This window comes from Nomascus leucogenys, chromosome 12 (assembly GCF_006542625.1).
Source record: "Nomascus leucogenys isolate Asia chromosome 12, Asia_NLE_v1, whole genome shotgun sequence".
Classification (NCBI taxonomy): domain Eukaryota; kingdom Metazoa; phylum Chordata; class Mammalia; order Primates; family Hylobatidae; genus Nomascus; species Nomascus leucogenys.
Genome location: NC_044392.1, coordinates 21,671,526 through 21,695,052, shown reverse-complemented (window position 1 = coordinate 21,695,052; position 23,527 = coordinate 21,671,526). Strand labels below are relative to the sequence as shown.

Genomic DNA, 23,527 nt, shown 5'->3' with positions numbered 1-23,527 from the left:
CTTAGTAAAACAGAAGATATTCTTTGATGTGTTGTAAGTTATTTTATAGTATCTATTCAGGATTTTCTCTCATATTACTATTAAGCAATACTTAAAATCTTTCTGTTATTAGAGACTTTGAATGTTTGATCAGTTTTTATTTTATTTGTAGGAAAAGTCCATCTGTTTCACTCTCTCGGAGTAAAGAAGGGACCCTTGACTCAAAGCATCAGAAGTATTCCGCTTCATATGATAGTTATTCTGAGTCTTCAGGATACAAGAATCATGATAGAAGGTGAAGACAATTTGATTTCTTTGTCAGTACAGTTTAGTAGACTCTGATAAATGGCTTAAACATTGCTTTCTTTGATTTCTTAATCTTGTTTATTTAAATAGAATGGTGTGTGCCCTTCAAAGTGCTGGCTTCTCTAATTAGCCAATTTAAAAATAGTTGGTCCATGTAATAATGTAACTACTGTTCCTTGAGAACCTACATTGTACAAGCATTGTATAAATTGTTCTTCCTGCACTTAATATTCACAGCAGCCTTCCAAGGCAGATGGTATTATCCTTATAGGTTAGAAAACTGAGGCTCATGGAGATGTTAAGAAACCCATTCAAGGTCACATAAATAATGATACATTTAAGGAATTGCACCTTAATTTATCTGCCTTCAAAGGCTGTGTTTATTGCACATTTCCTTGCTGACATTCATATTTCTTGATGTTACAAATTTTTATTGTTATAAAAAATATTGAATAGGCCAGGCACAGTGGCTCACGCCTGTGATTCCAGCACTTTGGGAGGCCGAGGTGGGAAGATCACCTGAGGTCAGGAGTTCAAGACCAGCCTGGCCAACATGGCAAAGCCTCATCTCTCCTAAAAAAACAAAAATTAGCCACGCGTGGTGGTGTGTGCCTGTAATCCCAGCTACTCAGGAGGCTGAGGCATGAGAATCTCTTGAACTAAGGAGGCAGAGGTTGCAGTGAGCCAAGATCGCACCACTGCACTCCAGCCTGGGTGACAGAGTGAGACTCTATCTCAAAAGAAAAAAAAAAATTGAATAGCTTGTCATTGGTAGTTGGTGTGATATGAATGGCTATAGCTTTCAATTATGGTTCCATCTTGGGATTAGAAGATTTTAGAGGCTACTTACCAGCATTTTTATAGGTAACATACTGACATTGTCAAGTATAGTAAAACCCCAATTTAAAAAATTAAATCATGAAACTAAAAGACATGAAAATGTGGGAAAAGTACCAAAAGTTATTGAGTAGCTATTATGTCTCTGAAACTATCTGACTTTCATTTAACCTTTACTGACACCTTCACTGAAACTTCATGTAAACCATCATCTGGATTACTATGGTGAACTCCTAATACTTGTCCTCATCCTCTAATCTTTCTCCACTCTATTCATTAGCCACATGGTAACCAGAGTGATTTTTCTAAAATTTCTAGCCAATTTGGTTATTCACCTATTTGAAATCTTCAGTATTCCCTCAGAATATTCAAATTAAGGTCTAAATTATTTAGCCTGGCATAAAAACTTTCTTTATAATTGAGCCTTTGGTCCATCCCTAGCCCCATCTCTTGGCATTTCCTCTCTTAGTATACTCCACTCATTCTATTTCCAGTTCTCTAGAAGAACCGTGCTCTCTGTCTTCTGTGCCATTGCATGTGATATACCTTCTTTCTAGACCATCCCTCATCTCATTTAGTTTACTTTTACTTACTTTTCAAGAATCAGTGCTATCCCCTGTCTGCTTTAGCTCTCACCTAAGTGTTCTCCTACAGCACTATGAGTATAGCTGTGATAGTCTTGACCACCCTATGTGTATACGTTTCTTTGTTAGTCAGTTACATTCTAGACTAGAAGCTCTTTGAGGGCTTCATTTTCATCACCCCAGAAAGAAATTCAGTAACCATTAGCAGTTACTCCCTATACCCTCCTCTGGCAACCACTAATCTATTTCCTATCTCCGTTCTCTATGGATTTGCCTATTCTGGATTTTTTATATAAATGGCATCATTACAGGATGTGGCCCTTTGTAACTGACTTCTTTCACTTAGCATGATGTTTTCAAGTTTCATGCATGTTGTAGCATGTATCACTACTTTGTTTATATGGCCAAATTATATTCTGTTGCATGGATATCCCACATTTTATTTATCCATTCATCAATTGGTGGACATTTGGGTTGTTTCCACTTGTTAACTATTATAAGTAATGCTGTGAACATTCACGTATAACCTTTTGTGTGGATATGTTTTCATTTCTCTTGAGTATATATTTAGGAATGGAATTGCTAGGTAATGTAAGGTAGCTGTATGTTTAAATTTTTGAAGAACTGCAAAACTATTTTCCAAAGTAACTGCAGCATTTTATACTATTTTCCCACCAGGTAAAATTTTTCTACAATCCTCACCAATGCTTGTTGTCTTTTTTATTATAGCCATCTTAGGGGGGACCATGCATACTTGTATCACCAGAACTTAGCAAAGTACCTAGCACACAGTAGGCAATCTACTACAAGTTTATTGAGTGAATGATTAGCATATAACTACTAATTGGTAGAATTGGGATTCAACCCCATGTCCTTCTGACTTGAAAGTCCCTTACTGTGTGCTGCATTACATCTTTTACCTTATTGCTTCATTAGAAGATTTACGTTTTCAAAAACTTATTAAACCAAACAATTGCATTATATTCTGATAAGTACTGTCATAGAAATAAACACACAAAAAAATATGAACACAGGGACAGAAGTGACTAAAGCCTCCTTGAGAGTTGGGGTGGGGTCCATGCAGTTTCTCAGAAATAACACTTGAACTGATTCTTGAATTCCATAGGTCGTTAGGCAGACACAGCAGCAAGGGCATTTTGGAAGAGGAAATAAGCATGTGCTGAGGATCCTAAGTATATTAACCCGGCTTGTGTAATGAATAAATAAACCAAGAAATGTAAGGAGGAGAAAGCTCGGGGGAATATATGTTTCGTTTGTTGGCTGAGGAATAGCCAAAATCAGAAGTTCACATGGCATTTCAATACTTGAACCTTAAAATCAAGGGAAGGGCAAAGATAGTGATACAAATTTGAGGCTCACTCTAAATGATAGTAGTTGAAGTTATGGTTAAGATTGCCCAAGGAGAATATGTAATATAAAAGAGAAAGAGGGCCAGCATGGTGGCTTACATCTGTAATCCCAGCACTTTGGGAGACTGAGGCGGGTGGATCATCTGAGGTTAGGAATTCGAGACCAGCCTGGCCAACATGGCGAAGCCCCATCTCTACTAAAGATACAAAAAAAAAAAAAATTAGCCAGGTGTTGTGGCACATGCCTGTAATCCTAGCTACTCGGGAGGCTGAGGCAGGAGAATCTCTTGAATCCAGGAAGTGGAGGTTGCAGTGAACCAAATCGTGCCACTGCACTCCAGCCAGGGCGACAGAATGAAACTCCTCAAAAAAAAAAAAAAAAAAAAAAAGATAGAAAAGGACCAAAACAAAACCATCAATTTAAGGAAAGACAGAAAAATTTAAAGCAAATGAAAGAAACAAGGAAAGCTTGTTAGAGAGGTGGGAAAAGCAGATGAGAGTAAAATCATAGGATATAAGAAGGGAGAGCTCTTTTATTTAACATTTAATTTTGACATGATTTCAAGCTTATAGAAAAGTTGCAAGAATAATAGAAAGTCCTCAAATATCTTTCATCCAGATTATCCTAACATTTTACTACATTTTATTTAGCAAGTAGAGCTTTTAAAGAAGGAAATATGGTCAACATCTAATATTGCAAAGCAATAAATTATCTACTGGATTTGGCAATTCAAAGTATAGATTAAGCTTATTTAGAACAGTTTTAGTAGAGCAGTTGGGATGGAAGCAGATTGTGATAAATCGTGATGTTAATGAAAAGTAAAGAAGTGGAAACAGTTAGTAGTAGCTCCCTTTCCCAGAAGTTTGATTTTGAAATGAAAGGAAAAAAGGGAGTGATAACCTAACAACACTGTCTATTATGATTATTTAAAAGTGAAACCTTCTTCTCTCCTACTCATCTTTCTCATCTTTTCCAATATATTCTCAGACTTATGTTACTTAGCTTTTTCTCTTTTATATTACATCTTTCTTCATTTTTATCTTGACTATAAAGTACAGTCATTTGGCCAAATAACTTTACTTTGAAGCTATAATCCTTATTTTGTTAATTTTGTTGTTGTTGTTTCCATATATCCATAAAAAAGAAGTAGTAGTGGTAGCAGCCGCCAAGAAAGTCCTTCAGTTCCATCTTGTAAGGAAAATGAGAAGAAACTTAATGGTGAAAAGATAGAGAGTTCCATTGATGAACAGGTTCAGACTGCTGCAGATGATTCTCTACGAAGTGATAGCGTTCCATCTCTTCCTGATGAAAAAGGTAACTTTCTTTGCAAATAAATGTGTTATCATTTGTTCAGAAACCAGAGGAAAGATGATCCTTGTTATAAAGTGGCAAATAAGCTGGATGTGGTGGCTCATGCCAGTAATTCCAGCACTTTGGGAGGCTGAGCTGAGAGAACTGCTTGAGCCTAGGAGTTTGAAACCAGCCAGGGAAACATAGGGAGACCTCTGTCTCTACAAAAAAATTAAAAATTAGCCAGGCTTGGTGGCACAGCCTATGGTCCTAGTACGTGGTAGGCTGAGATGGGAGGATCACTTTAGCCTAGGATATCAAGTCTGCAGTGAGCTATGATCGAGCCATAGCACTGCAGCTTCGGTGACAGAGCAAGACCCTGTCTCAAAAAAAATAAGTAAATAAAGTGGCAAACAACTTGACTGAAACTGTGTTCTAGTGTTTTGGAATGTAGACATTAAAAGTGATGTATTTGGATATTTAGCTGAGGAGATTTCTAACTTTATCTCATTAATATTTACTAAACTTTATCTCATTAATAATATAGTGTTTCTAATTAAAGCATATTTAATTATAGATAATATTTGTAAGCCTTAGAAGGAAACACAGTAACCATATGTGACTTGTTTGTGCCATATCTCAAGTCTTTACCATGGTGCCTGGCTTCCAATAACAGTGAATAAATAATTGTCAAGTGACTATTTTAAAATATCATGAACAGTGACTTTATTTAACTTCTTTAAACAATATTGAATTACTTGCCCAGAGCTTTACTTGACTAGCAGAAATACAAAAACAAAAAGGTATTACTTGGACTGCTGCTGCTTCTGGCCATGATGAAACAACAGGGACCAGATTTACTTACACTTTTTTTTTTTTTTGAGACAGTCTTGCTCTGTCACCAGGCTGGGGTGCAGTGGCGTGATCTCGGCTCACTGCAACCTCTGCCTCCAGGGTTCAAGCGATTCTCCTGCCTCAGCCTCCTGAGTAGCTGGGATTACAGGCACACACCACAACACCTGGCTAATTTTTGTATTTTTAGTAGAGACAGGGTTTCACCATGTTGGTCAGGCTGATCTCGAACTCCTGACCTCATGGTCCCGCCTTGGCCTCCCAAAGTGCTGGGATTACAGGTGTGAGCAACTGCGCCTGGCCTACTTACCCTCTTAAAGCAAGTAAAATATCAGGCAAAACATGAAATATCTATTTTTAAGACAGTGGGCCTCAGGCAGTGAATTGTGTTGATTCATGAGAGACTGGAAACAAATGAATGCTACAGTTCTACCAGTTTACTGCCTAGAGAGTTTCCAGACTGCAAAGCATGGAGCCCAGTGGTTTCTTGAGTTGCAGAAATGGAGTTAGGAATCTAAAGAAGCCAAGACAGCTAGAATTCACAGGGCAGCCACTGTCCAAAGAAACCAAACCCTTAAAAACCTCCTATGTAGAAGAAAACATAAATCTAGGTGACGTTCGGTTTCATGATGACTTCTTAGGTACATAACACCTCAAGGTATGATCTGTGAAAGAAAAAATTGATGAATTGTGTTTTATCAGAATTTTAAAACTTCTATTCTGTGAAAGACATTGTGAAGAGAATGAAAAGACAAGACACAGATTGGGAGAAAATATTTGCAAATCACATATTTGATAAAAGATTTGCATCTAGAATATATAAAGAACTCTTAAAACTCAATAATAGAAGGCCGGGTACAGTGGATTATACCTGAAATCCCAGCACTTTGGGAGGCTGAGGCAGGCAGATCACCTGAGGTCAGGAGTTCAAGACTAGCCTGGTCAACATGGTGAAACCCCATCTCTACTAAAAATACAAAAATTATCTGGGCATGGTGGTATGCGCCTGTAGTCCCAGCTACTCAGGAGGCTGAAACAGGAGAATTGCTTGAACCCAGGAGGTGGAGGTTGCAGTGAGCCGAGATTGTGCCACTGCACTCCAGCCTGGGCAACAAGAGTGAGATTCTGTTTCAAAAAAAAAAAAAAAAACTTCAATAATAGGAAAAACAACTCAATTTTAAAAATGTACAGAAGATCTGAACAGATACTTCATTGAAGAAAATATGCAGATGGCACATAGACACAAGAAAAAGTCTTCAACGTCGTATATCATTAGAGAAATTAAAATTAAAATCACAAGATACCATAACACTTACTAGAATGGCTATCAGAAAAACGGACAATAACAAATTGGTAACAAGGATGCAGAGCAATAGGAACTTGCATACATTGCTGGTGAGAATGGAAAATTATATGGTCACTGTGGAAGATAGTTTCGTAGTGTCTTGTAAGACTTAACCATACAATCCAGCAATCACATGCCTGGATGTTTTCCAAGTGATTTGAAAACTTACTTCTACATAAAAACCTATATACTGATGTTCATAGCAGCATATTCATAATTGCTAAGAACTAGAAGCAACCAAGATGTCCTTTACTAGGGGAATGGATAAACAAACTGGTACATCCATACAATGAAATACTATTCAGCTATTAAAAGGAATAATCTTTTGATTCATGCAACAACATGAATGAATTTTACAGTCCTCCGCTCTACCAGACCTCCGCTCTACCAGATGAGCTGTCGACACATGGACGAATTTTAAGTGAATTTTACTAAGTGAAAAAGCAGGTCCCAAAAGTCTGTGTATTATAATATGATTCAATTTATATGACAGTCTGTAAAAGGCACAACTAAAGAGTTGGAAAACAATTGGTTTCTAGGCATTAGGGAAGAGGAAGTAGTTGACTGCAAAGAGGATGCACGGAGGGACGTTTAGGATGAAGGAACTGTTACATAGAGTAGTTGTTCTATGTGTATGTATGCTCTGTATGATGCTATGTATTTGTCAAAACCTTGGAACTGTGTATCACAATGAGTAAATTTTAATATCTGTGAACTAATCGTGTATACACACACATTAATCAGGATATTGGGAGTTCCCAAAATGGAACGCAGCCTGCAATAAATGGATCTGTGTTACAAATACATGGCATAACAACATTGAAGGGGTTAGGGGAAAAGAGCTGATCTAAGTAAGTAACTTTGGAAAATGGTGTCTTGAGTGGAAACTATTAATATAAGCCTAATACAAAAGGAACGGTACATGAACCTATACCAGGTTTCTCAGTGTTGGAAGGGAAGATACACAAGAAAGGAAGACTAGAATGAACTCTGGTACTGGATCATAGACATAAGTACGAATTCATGTTTAGCTGGCTGACTGGATGGATATAAAAGCAATTGTAATTGTATGCGTAACTATGTGCACACACATATACATGGATTAATATACATCCATATATTACCTAGCTCTGTCCACTGAGCAAGTGCAGCAGCAGTGATACACCCGTAGTAACAAGGACAACTAGTGCCTACAAATTCTTTCTTTCTTTCTTTTTTTAAGAGATGGGGTCTTGCTCTGTCACCCAGGCTGGTCTCAAACTCCTGGCCTCAAGGGATCCTCCCACCTTGGCATCCCCAAGTGCTGGGATTAGAGGTGTGAGCCACTGTGCCTGGCCCCTAGATTGTGGTTTCTAAATATCATTCTTTAATAAAATAAATAAGAGCTCTTCGTAGAAATGGCTGATTCTAGGGCTCTAGGGAAAATACAGTTTGAGCCTGGAGTATCTTGTAGTACCAGAAAGGGAAGAAGTATTCAATTAAAAAAAAGGATGCAAGACCATGTCAAAGGCACACAGGAACCAAACTGAAAGAGCTGTCATGTTCTAATTAAGCTTGGAATTAATGAGTTTTTTAAAAAGATATTTTTACTTGCATTTCTTTGATTGATAGTAATGTTAAACTTTTTTTTCACTTTTACTATTTATATTTTGTAAAGCATCTGATCTGACCTTTTTTCATTTTTCTATAGGTGCGTTAGTGGTTTTCTAATTGATTTGTAAGAGCTCTCTAAATTTTTTGCAGCATTAATCTTTATATTTCTTAACCTAATATTTCTAGGTATTTTTAGAGGTTTTTTCTTGCTTGTAAGGCAAATGAATTTTATTATTTCATGTCTATTTATTAGTGATCAGTTTTATGAATTTATGTTGGATTGTCCCATAAAGAGGCAAAGGGCTACTAATTGAATACCTGCTGAGAACAATTATAATGATAAAATCTACTTTCTCCATATTCTTTTAGACTCAACATCTGTTGCAACAGAATATTCTCTGAAATTTGATGAATCCATGACAGAAGATGAAATAGAAGAACAATCATTTCGGTCATTACTACCTTCAGAGAGTCACCGCAGATTTAACATGGAAAAGAGAAGAGGTCACCATGATGACTCTGATGAAGAAGCTTCTCCAGAAAAAACTACACTGTCTACTGCCAAGGTGTGTTTCACTTTATCTGTGGAGGTAAATGGTTGTGGATATGTTCTCTCAAAGATATGAGAAAACATTTTGTACATGTCTCATTTGTCAGCTACTAGAATGATTTTTCTAAGCTATCAGTTTTATTTTATAGTTTTCCTATGAAATCTGGCTTCACTTTCCTTACAAAGTACAATACAAACTTATTTTTTGGAGTGATATATAAGGCCTTTGAGGATCTGAGCCAATATTATCTCTCTAGCTTTTGTACTTGCTTCACTCTTCTAGTGCTTTATTCCATTTAGAAATTTACATTCGTTCTTACCAAATTGTAATCCTCTTGGTTAACAGGAACAAATTCTTACCCACTTTGTATCCTTGGGACAGTAATTGGCTTGCAGTAGTTTATTAAAATTTTATTGGCTGAATAAATTAGCAGATGAATGTTAATCTGCCTCATGTGCCTTTTTAAAGAATATTCTCTTTCATTGTTGGTGCCTTGTTAAATACATAGTTTGTTTTTGTAAATGCATACCTCTTTTAGTGGAATTAAGTACCAAAAGGTTAGATGATGATAAACAAGAAAGAAACCATCTACTTTAGGAACTGAACATGCCATTCTCAGGAGGACAAGATAGCTTTTCTAAATTTACTATGGAGATGGTTCGACAGTATATGAAAGAAGAAGAAATGAGGGCAGCTCACCAGTCTTCACTCCTGCGTCTCCGCGAAAAGGCCTTGAAGGAGAAGACTAAGGCTGAGTTGGCCTGGTTAGAGCATCAAAAAAAGTAAGTTCTTTTGAGCACAGTTTTCACTAATTTCTTCATTTATAAAATGGAACGCTTTATATTTTAATATATTTTTGTTTCCTCATTTCATTTGATTAGAGCAACCCAGTTTCTCAAGCTAGAAATATGGCAGTCATACTTGATTTGTATTTCTTTCAAGACCTCCTCCTACCCACATAACATTTTCTTTGCTTCCTCTTTCATCACTTAACTGACTGTAATCTTATGTTGTCATATGATACAATATTGTAAATTTCCTCAAGTCCTTCTGTCTTCAGAGGACACATTCTAGGGCTTGCATATACCTCAGTAAAATACTTATTTGGATATGAATGGTTATGGCTACATGTAGCAACTGCTTTTCACATTTGAAAATGTTAAATTGGTTTGTAGACTTTTTAGTAGTCAAGAATTCTTGACATTATTCAGGTAAGAGAAACTTAATCAAATCTTTGTCTCAATGAAAAATATTATTTGCAGACATCTACGAGACAAAGGAGAGGATGATAAAATGCCCCCACTCCGGAAGAAACAGCGTGGTTTGCTTTTAAGGTTGCAGCAAGAAAAGGTATGTTAGGGAAGACACCCCGTTAGGACAGCTTATAAGGCAAGTTAGTTTGTGGAATCTATTATTTTGCCTGATTTCTTTTCCTTATTATTGCCTTAAATGAGATTTAGTTGATACTTCCACTGTTTATGTTCATACTACTATAATTATAAGGGTTGCTTGGTAATCTACTGTATTTCTCCTAAATGAGGATTGTGTGTCACTGCTAAATTAATAAAATACACAGGCAAACTTTCTACCTTCATGTAGTAAGTAGAAGAAAATACTCTTTTGAAATACAAATTTTAAAAATTAAGATATGTGTAAAAGAATCTATTTGGATTAAATTTTAAATTATTGATTCCCTAGACTTTCATGACATATTAATTACATATTGATAAGTATTTTGGCTTAATGGACTTAGAAAGACCCCAGTTTTGAATTCTGGAGAGGCAACATGGTGGTGTAGTGGTAAAGAATTCAGGCTCTGGAGTTAGATTTCCTAGGCTAAAATCCCAACTTTACCAGTTGCTGGTTTCATAACCTTGAACAAGTTACTTAACTTCTCTGTGTCTCAGTTTCCTCATCTGAAGATAATAATAGTAACATACTTTATAGGGTTGTTTTGAGGAATAAGTGAGTTAATACATAAAATAAACTTAGAGCAGACCATGGCACAATGGTAAGTGCTCAATAAATATTAGTTGCTATGATCTGAATTCCAGCGTTGTCACTTGCAACTGTGTAATCATGGTCAAAGTTTAAGTAACTCTCTGAGACTTAATTTCCTCATCTGTAGGAGTGGGATTATACTTCATATGGTGGTTGTGAGGATTAAATGAGGTAACATATGTAAAGTGGGTTTCACTGTGCCTGGTAAGTATTCAATAGATTCCAGTTTTTTTCCCCATATTAACCTGTTGTCAGGTGCTAGCTACTATGTTAGATGATTTAGGAAGCTAATTATCTGAATTATGTATTGGCTTATTACTTAGTTATATGTTTATCCCAGGAAATATTACAGATGATATGAATTTGAATAAATTCTGAATTCCATTTTTTTTTTTTTTTTTTGAGATGGAGTCTCACCCTTTCACCCAGGCTGGACTGCAGTGGTGCTATCTCGGCTCACTGCAAGCTCCGCCTCCCAGGTTCACGCCATTCTCCTGCCTCAGCCTCCTGAGTAGCTGGGACTACAGCCCCCACCACCGTGCCCGGCTAGATTTTTGTATTTTTAGTAGAGACGGGATTTCACCATGTTAGCCAGGATGGTCTCAATCTCCTGACCTCGTGATCCGCCCTCCTCGGCCTCCCAAAGTGCTGGGATTACAGGCGTGAGCCGCCGTGCCTGGCCTGAATTCTGTTTTTTTAAAAATAAGTTGTGTCTTTTTAATCCAAAAAATTGGTTTTAAAATAAATTAAAATTTTTTCTTAGTTAAAATAAGTAAATAACTTTCTACAATGTTACAATAGCTTTCTGTTATAAAATAGAATAAAAATAAGATTTATAAATTTATCCCTCATTCTGTGGGGTTTCTTTTCACTTTCTTGATAGTATCCTTTGAAGTATAAAATTTTTCATTTTGATATGTCTGGTATTGTATTGCATGCCTGCTAATAACACATTTTTTGTTTTGATTAGTTTGAAAATGTATTTGTTTCACCTTTATTTTTGAAGGATATTTTTAATAGGCATAAAATTATTTTCTTTCAGCACTTCTAAAGATATTTTTCCATTATTTACGGCTTTCCATTGTTTATGTGGAGAGGTCAGTTACTTAATCTTGTTCTTTTGAAGGTTCCTCTTAAGATTATTTAAAAATTATCCAATTTTTCAATAGTTTTACTGTGATGCATGTAGGTGTGGTTTCCTTTGTATTCATCCTATTTAGGATTTGCTGAGCTTCTTGTATCGGTTGTTTTATTCAATCAGTTTTTCAGAAACTATCACTTCATGTATTGCTTCTGTCCCCTTTTTTTTTTTTTTTTTTTTTTGAGACAGGGTCCCACTTTGTTGCCCAGGCTGGAGTACAGTGGCATGATCTCAGCTTACTGCAACCTCTGCCTCCAGGGCTCAAGCAATCCTCTCACCTAAGCCTGCCCTGTAGCTGGGACCACAGGTGTGCGCCACCAGTGCCAGGTAATTTTTTGTAGAGATGGGGTTTCGCCATGTTGTCCAGGCTGGTCTTGAACTGCTGGACTCAAGTGATCCCCCCACCTTGGCCTCCCAGAGTACTAGGATTACAGGTGTGAGCCACTGCGCCTGGCCACTTCTACCTCATTCTTTTTCTCCTTTCCTTCAGGGACTTCAATTAGACCTTTCGACCATTTGCCACATCCCTCTCGTCTGTCTTGTTTGTATTTCATCCCTTAAAACAAACAAATTAAAAACTAAAAACACTGTGCTTCAGTTTGGAAAGTTTTTATTGACCTGTCTTTGAGTTCATTAGTATGTCCTCTACTTTGCCCACTGTACTGCTAAGTCTATCCAGTGAGTTCTTAATTTGATTTGTTTTAGTTCTATAATACCCAATTTTATTCTTTTTAAAATAGATTTTGAGTCTGTTGAAATTTCTACCCTTTAATCTACTTTTCTTTCTTTCTTTTTTTTTTTTTTTATTTTTTGGAGATGGAGTTTCGCTCTTCCTGCCCAGGCCAGAGTGCAATGGTGCAATCTTGGCTCACTGCAACCCCTGCCTCTTGGGTACAAGTGATTCTCCTGCCTCAGCCTCCTGAGTAGCTGGGATTACAGGTGTCTGCCACCACACTCAGCTAATTTTTTTGTATTTTTAGTAGAGTCGGGGTTTCACCATGTTGGCCAGGCTGGTCTCGAGCCCCTGACCTCAGGTGATCCACCCACCTCGGCTTCCCAAAGTGCTGGGATTACAGGCATGAGCCACCGTGCCTGGCCTACTTTTCTTTTTCTACTTATTATCCATAGTTATTTTAATGTTCTTGACTGCTGTTTCTTCCCTGTCTGCTTGTATGTGGCCATCTGTGCCTCTATTATTACTATTGTCTGTTTTCTTTTTTTTTTTTTTAAACTATCGTGTGGCCCCTTTTCTTTGCATGCCTAGTAATTTTTTTGTTGAATACTAGTCACAATTATATAAATAACAGCAAAGGCTCCAGCTGATGGTCTCTTCCCCCAGAGAGGATTTATCCTTTCTTTTGCTATTTTGTTAGAGTTTTCTTTTGCTATTTTACTAGAGTTATCAACTGTTCATCTTAACTCATTCAAAGATTGTGCTGGGTTAGGGTTGGGTTATAGAGTTGGTAAGCCTCAGTCTACTTCTGGTTTGCATTGTCCCTAGGTTGGGGCTCTCCAGGGATTCACTGGAAACCCAGATAAAACTTTTTACTCAACACAAGAGACTGGGGATTTCTGCCCTGCTTTTGAGACTTTTCTGGGTTAACTCCTTAGCCCTCTATGTGCTACTTCAGAACTTGACAACTGCTTTGAGGAGAATGTGAGTTTGAGATATCCTGAGTCTCCAGTTTTGTCACTGTGGCTCTGTGTAGATGGTTAGAGTGTTGACTGGTGTAACCACTTTGAGTTGAGAGCAATTGCCACTACCTGGTTCAGTTGAGGACATATATAATATATGACTCAGCAGTTCTGTCTTGGTATATATCCTAAAAAAGCTTTCACATATGTGCAAGGGAAAATGGAAACAACTTGATTTCTTCAATAAAAGAATAGATGAAATAAAACATATTCTTGCAAGAAAGTATAATACTGCAGGAAACTGAATGTATTAGATATCAGCACTGTCTATAGAGATTTCTGAAATGATAGTAATTTTCTTTATCTGTGTTATCCAATACTGTAGCTACTAGCCACACATAGCTAGAAGCTGTCATATTGGGCAGTGTAGCATGAGATCTTCATTTATCAAAAACCATAATGTTTTTTATAGAAAAGAAAGATGCAAAGAATATATACAGTATTATACCAGTCATACAAATTTTTTTAAAGTAACCAATTAGTAGTATATGTTCTGTGGAACCACTCATGCATCAAAAGCAAAAAACCACATATAGGAATGATACACTTCTGGGGAAGAGAGGAAGAAGGAAGAGATTGGCATGGAGTTTGGTTTCATCTGTATTTATCTATTTATAGATAATAACATATTTGAAACAAATGTGCAAACTGTTAAATATGTTTAATGCCAGTCGTAGGGATATGAGTGACTACTTTTTCTTTTTGTAATACTTAAGAATTTTTTAAGTAAATATGCAAAATATACTCTTCGATCCAATTGGTTACCCCTGAAAAGTTGCCTTATAAGGTTGAAAGAACCAAAGTGTAAGAATATATGTGCTAAGATATTTCTTGCAACTGTAGCAGTAAGAATTCTTTTGACTGATAGTGAAATGGCTGGCTCTAAGCAATTTGGTACAACCGTATCCAAAAAAGAGACCATATTTTCCTATGTCTTATTCGTTTTACCCTCTGTGAAGTGACATTCATAACACATAAAAATAACCATTTTAATAAAGTGAATAATTCACTTCTACCATTTACCATTTTAAAGTGAACAATTCATTTGTACAACTTTATGAGTTATTTTTACAAGAGGGGCAAATCTGTTTCCCAAGTATTCCTTAGGAGTTGTCTCTTTTTTCTTCTAGGCTTGAATTGGGTGAATTTATACATTATTTGGTTCAGAAACTCAGGCCTAAGTTAGTGGAAGTTTCAAAATGTACTCTGTGAAACTCTGGCCTCTAAGACCCTTTCACAGGTCTGGAAGGTCCAAACTATTTTCATAATGATACTCTGTTATGAATTTGCCCTTTTCACTGTGTTGACACTTGCACTAAATAGTAGAAAACAATGCTGAGTGAAACTGCTGGTGCTTTAGCACAAGTCAGTGGCACCAAACTGTATTGGTAATTGTCTTATTCTTCATGCCACTTACTTGCAGTTAAAAAAAGCAAGTTTCATTTAGAATGTCCTGATTGAGTAGTAAGAATTATTAATTTTATTGTCTTGAACTCTTGAGTACGTGTCTTTTTTGTATTCTGCATGACAGAAACGGGAAATCCATAATGAGACACCTTTGCTCGATACCAGAATATAGTGATTAATTCAAGAAGTATTTGTGCACTTGTTTAAATTGTGAGCCTTTTTTTTTTTTCATGGAATAGCATTTTTACTTGAAAGAAGTATTCAAGGCAAACTGCTAATTCAGATTTGAGTGTTTGACAAATGGTTTTCTCAAAAACAAAGAAAGTATCCCTGTCACTTCAAAAAAACAACTGACAACGTATGTTGCCAATGATAAAATTCAAGCTTTCACACAAAAGTCAGGATTTTGAAAAATTTCTATTGCCTACCCAAAATAATTTTTCTTTTGAGATTAATGGTGGTATTCGTGAGTATAACTGTTTGATATTGCATAATGAAGTGTGTCAACATTTAGAAAATCTGCATAACTTAATGAACCAACATTTTCCCAGTGACCAATGCACAATGTTAAAAAAAATCAAGCTAGATGTTAAAGAGATTTGCAAAACTCTAAAATATCATTCTTTTCACTAAATTCCTTTTTGTTTTGGAAAATATAGTTACTTTCTTTAAAATGTACACAATCATTGTATACTCATTAGGGAATGAGAATAAAGAGCAAGTAATATATTTGCTACCAATGTATTTAGTATTATAAAAAATGGTTTGATGCTCAGAGTCCCCTGACAGGGTCTCAAGACTTCCAGGGATTCCGTAGAGCACACTTTGAGAACTGCTACTCCAGAAAAATTTGTAAATGTGCCCAAGAAGACAAAATGTATAAGGCTTTTCACTTACAGCATTGTTTGTACAATAGTAAAAAATAGACAACAACCTTAAAATCTCACCATATGGGGTGGGCACAGTGGCTCATGCCTGTAATCCCAGTGCTTTGGGAGGCCAAAGCAGACGGATCACTTGAGGCCAGGAGTTTGAGACCACCCTGGGCAACACAGCAAGACCCTGTGTCTATAAAAAAATAAAATAAAATAAAAATTAGCTATACGTGGTGGCACGTGCTTGTAGTCCTAGCTACCTGGGAGTCTAAGGTGGGAAGATCACTTGAGCCCATGAGTTTGAGCCACTGTACTACTACAGCCTGGGCAACAGAGCAAGGCCTTATCTCTAAAAAATTTTAAAAATAAAAATAATCCCACCATATATGGGTAAGAGATAAATATATGGTTCTCCACTGTAATTTTGTGCAGCATTAAAAGGCATAAATTAGCATGGTGAAATATCAAAAGTGATATCTAGTAAAGCAAGATTTAAAATATATACATATGATATTTATAAAATATTTTTAAACATACAAACCAAATAGTGTATTTTTTTTTTTTTTTTTTTGCAGATAAGCACAAATATTTTTAGAATAATTTAAAAACAATGTGCTGGAAGGATAGATACCAAACCCATAATAGTTGTTACCTCTGAGGAGTTGGGGCACAAGATTGCAGACTAGTTTTTTTTTTTTTTTTTTTTTTTTTTGAGACAGAGTCTTGCTCTGTCGCCCAGGCTGGAGTGCAGTGGTGCAATCTCGGCTCACTGCAACCTCCGCCTCCCAGGTTCAAGCAATTCTCCTGCCTCAGCCTCCTGAGTAGCTGAGATTACAGGTGCCCGCCACCATGCCCAGCTAATTTTTTTGTATTTTTAGTAGAGATGGGGTTTCACCATGTTGATCAGGCTGGTCTCAAACCCCTGACCTCGTGATCCACCCGCCTCTGCCTCCCAAAGTGCTGGGATTATAGACGTGAGCCACCACGCCCGGCCACGGACTAGTTTTATCTGTAATGTTTTATTTCTTTACAGGAATAAAGACTAGGAGAAAATATAACTGAATATTAACAATTGTTAACTTGGTGTTTTGGAAATGTAGATGTTTATAAAGCACTTTTTTGCATTTTAAGGTAGTTTCAGAAAAATCTCAATGATTAAAATAATTATAACTAACAAATTTTAATGTCTTTATTATGCTTTATTGATAAGAAAACATTGATTGATTGATTGAGACAGGGTCTCACTCTGTTTCCCGGGCTGGAGTGCAGTGGCATGATTTTGGCTCACTGCAACGTTGACCTCCTGGGCTCAGGTTGATCCTCCCACCTCAGCCTCCCAAGTAGCTGGGACCACAAGTGAGTGCCACCACGCCTGGCTAATTTTTGTGTCTTTTGTAGAGGTGGAGTTTCACCGTGTTGCCCAGGCTAGTCAACTCCTGGGCTCAAGTGATCTGCCTGCCTTGGCCTCCGAAAGTGCTAGGATTACAGGTGTGAGCCACCATGCCCAGCCAAGAAAACAGATTTAAAACAAATTTATTTTTATTTTTATTTACTTATTTATTTTTTTATTCTATTATGTCTTTTTATTTCATATTCATTGATATGTTAAATTTTGTGGTTCTTTTTTTTATTATTATACTTTAGGTTTTGGGGTACATGTGCACAATGTGCAGGTTTGTTACATATGTATCCATGTGCCATGTTGGTTTGCTGCACCCATTAACTCATCATTTAGCATTAGGTATATCTCCTAATGCTGTCCCTCCCCACTCCCCCCACCCCACAACAGTCCCCGGAGTATGATGTTCCCCTTCCTGTGTCCATGAGTTCTCATTGTTCAGTTCCCACCTATGAGTGAGAACATGTGGTGTTTGGTTTTTTGTCCTTGCGATAGTTTACTGAGAATGATGATTTCCAGTTTCATCCATGTCCCTACAAAGGACACGAACTCATCATTTTTTATGGCTGCATAGTATTCCATGGTGTATATGTGCCACATTTTCTTAATCCAGTCTATCGTTGTTGGACATTTGGGTTGGTTCCAAGTCTTTGCTATTGTGAATAGTGCCGCAATAAACATACGTGTGCATGTGTCTTTATAGCAGCATGATTTATAGTTCTTTGGGTATATACCCAGTAATGGGATGGCTGGGTCAAATGGTATTTCTAGTTCTAGATCCCTGAGGAATCGCCACACTGACTTCCACAATGGTTGAACTAGTTTACAGTCCCCCCAACAGTGTAAAAGTGTTCCTATGTCTCCACATCCTCTCCAGCACCTGTTGTTTCCTGACTTTTTAATGATGGTCATTCTAACTGGTGTGAGATGGTATCTCACTGTGGTTTTGATTTGCATTTCTCTGATGGCCAGTGATGATGAGCATTTTTTCATATGTTTTTTGGCTGCATAAGTGTCTTCTTTTGAGAAGTGTCTGTTCATGTCCTTCGCCCACTTTTTGATGGGGTTGTTTGTTTTTTTCTTGTAAATACTACAAGGCTACAGTAACCAAAACAGCATGGTACTGGTACCACAACAGAGACATAGATCAATGGAACAGAACAGAGCCCTCAGAAATAATGCCGCATATCTACAACTATCTGATCGTTGACAAACCTGACAAAAACAAGAAATGGGGGAAAGGATTCCCTATTTAATAAATGGTGCTGGGAAAACTGGATAGCCGTATGTAGAAAGCTGAAACTGGACCTGTTCCTTACACCTTATACAAAAATTAATTCAAGATGGATTAAAGACTTAAATGTTAGACCTAAAACTATAAAAACACTAGAAGAAAACCTAGGCAATACCATCCAGGACATAGGCGTGGGCAAGGACTTCATGTCTAAAACACCCAAAAGCAATGGCAACAAAAGCCAAAATTGACAAATGGGATCTAATTAAACTAAAGAGCTTCTGCACAGCAAAAGAAACTACCATCAGAGTGACCAGGCAACCTACAGAATGGGAGAAAATTTTTGCAACCTACTCATCTGACAAAGGGCTAATATCCAGAATCTACAATGAACAAATTTATTTTTAAAAAAGGATTATCTGTTAAATTTTGACAATTATTAGCAGTGAAGTGTATTATCTTCTGCCCACATAGCAACTGAAAACAGTATTCTGTGTGGAGAGATATTGGTACAATGTAGTCTTAAATGTTTCTGGTAGCATTGTAGACAGGGGCAGTCCTTTTTTGAAAGCAATTTTAAAAACTGTTTTTAAGAACCATAAAATGATTCATTGTCTTTGACTTGTTTATTTTACTTTTAGAAATCTCTCCTAAGGAATTAATCCATGGTATGAAACAGCTATGGGCATTAAAGCATTATTTGAGATAGTAAAACATTATAGGGGCCTAAAAGTTTAGCAATAGAATAATAGTTACATTAATTAGTTTACTTGATAAGCAGCTGTTAAACTAGTAAGTGTAAACATTGAGTAGCATTATGGAAAAATACAAAATATATGTTATGTTTTAAAATGGGATATGAAATTATCAATCTAATTATAATTTAAAATTAAGAGATCATATTAAATTATTTTAGAATGGTGGGATTGTATGTGATTTATTTCCTCCCTCACTATTTTTTAAACTTTTCAGTATTACTACTATTATTATAAAATACTATCTGTATTTATTTGTAATATATGTGCTGATTTTTTTTTTTAAATATTACTTTGGCCTTGTCTTCTCCCAATCTTAATCCCTCTCTTGACTCTTTAAACCTTAGGCAGAAATAAAACGTCTTCAAGAAGCCAATAAGGCAGCTCGGAAGGAAAGACAGCTGATTCTTAAACAGCAGGAAGAGATAGAAAAGATCCGACAGACCACCATAAAGCTACAGGAGAAGTTGAAGTCTGCAGGGGAGAGTAAATTGGTAAACTACATGAAGTTATTATTTGTTTCCTGTCTTATGTTGATTGCCAGTATCTAACCCTGTCTCATGTTCTAAGATGATATTCATTCAAGCAGTATGATACAATAATGAACTAGGATAAAGTTCTATGGATGGGCCAGTCTTAGTCCATTTTCTGTTGCTATAACTGAATACCTAAGACTGGGTAATTTATAAAGGAGCAAAATTTTTTCTTACAGTTCTGGAAGGTGAGAAGTTCAAGGTCGGTGCCACATCTGGTGAGGGCCTTCTTGCTGGTAGGGACCCTCTGCAGAGTCCCAAGGGGCGATGCAGGGCATCACATGACAAAGGGGCTGGGCGTGCTAGCTCAATCCTCTCTTTCTTCTCTTACTAAGCCACTAAAGTCCAACCCTCATGACATCATCTAATTACCTTTCAAAAGTTCTACTTCTCAAATACCATAGTCTGATTTCCCACTGTCTTAATGTTACAATGAGAATTAAGATTCAACATGAGTTACAGAGGGGACAAACATTCAAACCATAGCAATGCCCTAATGTATAGTGAGAGTTGTATTTTTTTCCTATGGAATATTCAAATTTTGAAAGGGCCACATAGTTTTTATACAATATTAGTTTAATTTAGAATATTTTTCACTTACAAACTAAATTGGAACAGAGGGCTTTGCTCTTATTTATCAATCCAAACATATTCTTCAGAATTAATGGGGGAGACTGTTTTACTATTTACATGATACTCATTTTAGCTATCCAACTTTAATACAATGATACATGATTCAAAGGTGATATTAGACAAAAACAAAATTTGAAACTTTTTTTTTTTTTTTTTTGGAGACACGGTCTCACTCTGTCACCTGGACTGGAATAAAATGGTGCAATCACAGCTCACAGCAGCCTTGACCTCCCAGGGGTCAGGTAATCCTCTCACCTCAGCCTCCTGAGTAGCTGGGACTATAGGCATGCACCTCCACCCCCAGTTAATTTTTTGTATTTTTTATAGAGATGGGGTTTCGCCATGTTGCTCAGGCTGGTCTCCAACTCCTGGGCTCAAGCAATCCATCTGCCTCGGCGTCCCAGAGTGTTAGGATTATAGGTGTGAGCCACCATGTCCAGTGGACCTATTCTAAGGTACTATAAAATGTCAATGTAGGGCTGGGTGCTGTGACTCACACCTGTAATCCCAACACTTTGGGAGGCCTAGGTGGGCAGATGGCTTGAGCTCAGGAGTTTGAGACCAGCCTGGGCAACAGGGCGAAACCCCTAGCTCTACCAAAAATACAAAAATTAGCTGGACATGGTGGCATACACCTATAGTCCCAGCTACTTGCGAGGCTGAGGTGGGAGGATTGCTTCAGCCTGGCAGGCCAAAGCTGCAGTAAGCTGTGATCACACCACTGCACTCCAGCCTAGGTGATAAAGCAAGACCCTGTCTCAAAAAAAAAAAATCATTGTAGTGTGAGAAAACCCAGGCTGTATAGCAGTTTAATTTTTAAAATTCCTAATATGCTCTGCTTTGATTTTTAAAGTAAACTTTAAATTTTGAAAAAATCTCAAACTTACAGAAAAATGTCAAACAGTACAAAAAATTCTATTATCCTGAGTTATCTGAGAGTAAGTTGCCAACAAATTAACATTGTTACGTTACTACCACTTAATCTGCAGACTACCTGAAACTGGGTGCCCTTCTCATTCCACCTGGGCTCTGACTCCCCAAGTTGGGCTATTCCCATCTCCTCACACCCTCTCTTCCTTGCCCTCTTTGGGCTCTGGCTTTTGTGCTAGGAAGTTCTCTGTGGTAAGGCCATCCTCACTGTGCTTGGGCTTGCAATTGTGTGTGGGGGTCACTTCCATGTGACATTCTTGTTGGCCTTCTTGGGCTCTGATTCCCCTTACCGGCCGCCCTCCTGCATTGGATGCCCTCTTCATCCTACTCAGGTTCTGAGACCCCACTCTTGCCCTCCTGTGTCCCTCAGCCCCTACATAGATGCCTGCCTTGCTCTGTCCCATCCAATGACTTTAAGACTGAACTGTTCAGGAGAAAGAAAGGGAAGCTCAAGGGCTCTACTTTTTTTTTTTAAACAAAATAAAAACAGTCATGACTGTTGCTGCCCATCTTCCTGAAAAGTTAGGAGAATAAATGACTGTTTGTGGGGAAAACATACTAAGAAATTAAAGTTTTACTTTTTGCTCATCAGAAATAATGTATTGATTAATAGTTTCCAAATGTTTTCTTTACAAACTTTTTTAATTTTTGAAAACATTGTTTTGCATAAGGAATATTCAAAGGAAAAAACTCATGCCCTAGTATGATTAAAATAAATGTTACATCTTCCAGTCATTCTTTGTGTCTGTACATACATGTTTTATATATTTATAGTGTCTAATTTTTTTATTCCTTTTGAGTGGTCCAACTTTGAAATCTCAGAGAGGATGTGTAGATACTAGATTACTAATAGCAGGAGCTTTTTTGGATTTCTTACATTTCTTCTTTTTTAAAATTATTGCATGTTGTGATATTCTCTTTTTCTCTATATATATAAATGGTGGTAAAAATATACATAATATGAAATGTACTAGTTTAACCATTTTTAAGTGTGTGATATATTTTGTCCTTTATTATCTTATTTTCAACTATTGTTATAAACATTGTATTGTGGATAAACTTAATTTTGAATTGACAGTATTACAATGGCTTCAAGGTCCTGTTAAAGTCCAATACAATTTTGCCTCTTTTTGTTTGCAGGACTCTCATAGTGATGATGATACAAAGGATAATAAGGCAACCAGTCCTGGTCCAACTGACTTGGAGACCCGCAGTCCTTCTCCCATTTCAGTCTCCAGCAGTGAAACTAGCAGCATTATGCAGAAACTGAAGAAAATGAGAAGCCGCATGGATGAAAAGTAATTTGTTTTTTATAAATATCTCTTGTTTAGTTACATTGAAAGTAGTACAACAAATAACATTTGTAATATACTTCACTAGATTAGATTGAGACAAAGTATTTTATGGATTCAGTAGCATTTTAGCAGAATTGTTAGATTAACCTAGAAGCCAATTAACTGTAGATCTTATTTATAAAACAATTTTAATACGAACAAGTTTCTTATTTTAAAAAACCAAAAACCAAGGTTAGGAGTGGTGGCTCACACCTATAATCCAAGCACTTTGAGAAGCTGAGGCAAGAGGATCATCTGAGCCCAGGAATTCAAGACCAGCCTGGGCAACATAGTGAGACCCCATCTCTACAAAAAAATAAAATTAGCTGGGCATGGTGCCATGTGGGAGGCTGAGGTGGGAGGATCCTTTGAGCCTAGGAGGTCAAGGCTGCAGTGAGCTATGATTTTGCCACTGCACTCCAGCCAGGGTAACAGAGCTAGACCCTGTCTCCAGAAAAAAAAAAAAAAAAAAGTATCTGCACATGTACCCATAACAAAGTTTTCCCCTTTCTTTTATTAAAAGAAAGGCATGTCTACTAATTTGGGGAAGCAACTAATGGTATATCCTGACATGTCATCCTGTGGCCCTCTGGCACCTCTCAGGCTTATTCAAATAGATGAAATTTTAACCTGGTGAGTAGGTATGAGTTCCTTAGCTGAAAGCAGAAAGGCTGAAATTTTCCAGGAATGTTGATTTGGCAGTCTTAACATTCTTCTAAAATAGTTCTAAGAATTATTTTGTAAAGACTCTTAAAGCTACTCCAGCTTAGATATAGCTCAGTTATATATCAGTGTTGACCATATAAAATGAAATTTATGTGAGACTTTACTCTTTGGGGTGTATATTTAATTAAATACGGTTATAAATTAGCTGCTTGTGGA

General features: G+C 36.9%; 1 protein-coding gene across 5 annotated transcripts in view; it reads left to right on the top strand.

Moving 5' to 3' along the window:
* CEP350 (centrosomal protein 350) overlaps positions 1-23,527 on the top strand; it is a 175,956-nt gene that overhangs the window by 97,596 nt on the left and 54,833 nt on the right. For all 5 annotated transcript variants that reach the window (XM_030823922.1, XM_030823923.1, XM_030823921.1 and 2 more), the window contains exons 21-27: positions 152-274; positions 4,222-4,391; positions 8,527-8,723; positions 9,306-9,490; positions 9,971-10,058; positions 19,563-19,709; positions 22,452-22,609. In XM_030823922.1, the coding sequence (XP_030679782.1) occupies positions 152-274; positions 4,222-4,391; positions 8,527-8,723; positions 9,306-9,490; positions 9,971-10,058; positions 19,563-19,709; positions 22,452-22,609 (1,068 nt within the window). The remainder of the gene's footprint in view (positions 1-151; positions 275-4,221; positions 4,392-8,526; positions 8,724-9,305; positions 9,491-9,970; positions 10,059-19,562; positions 19,710-22,451; positions 22,610-23,527) is intronic.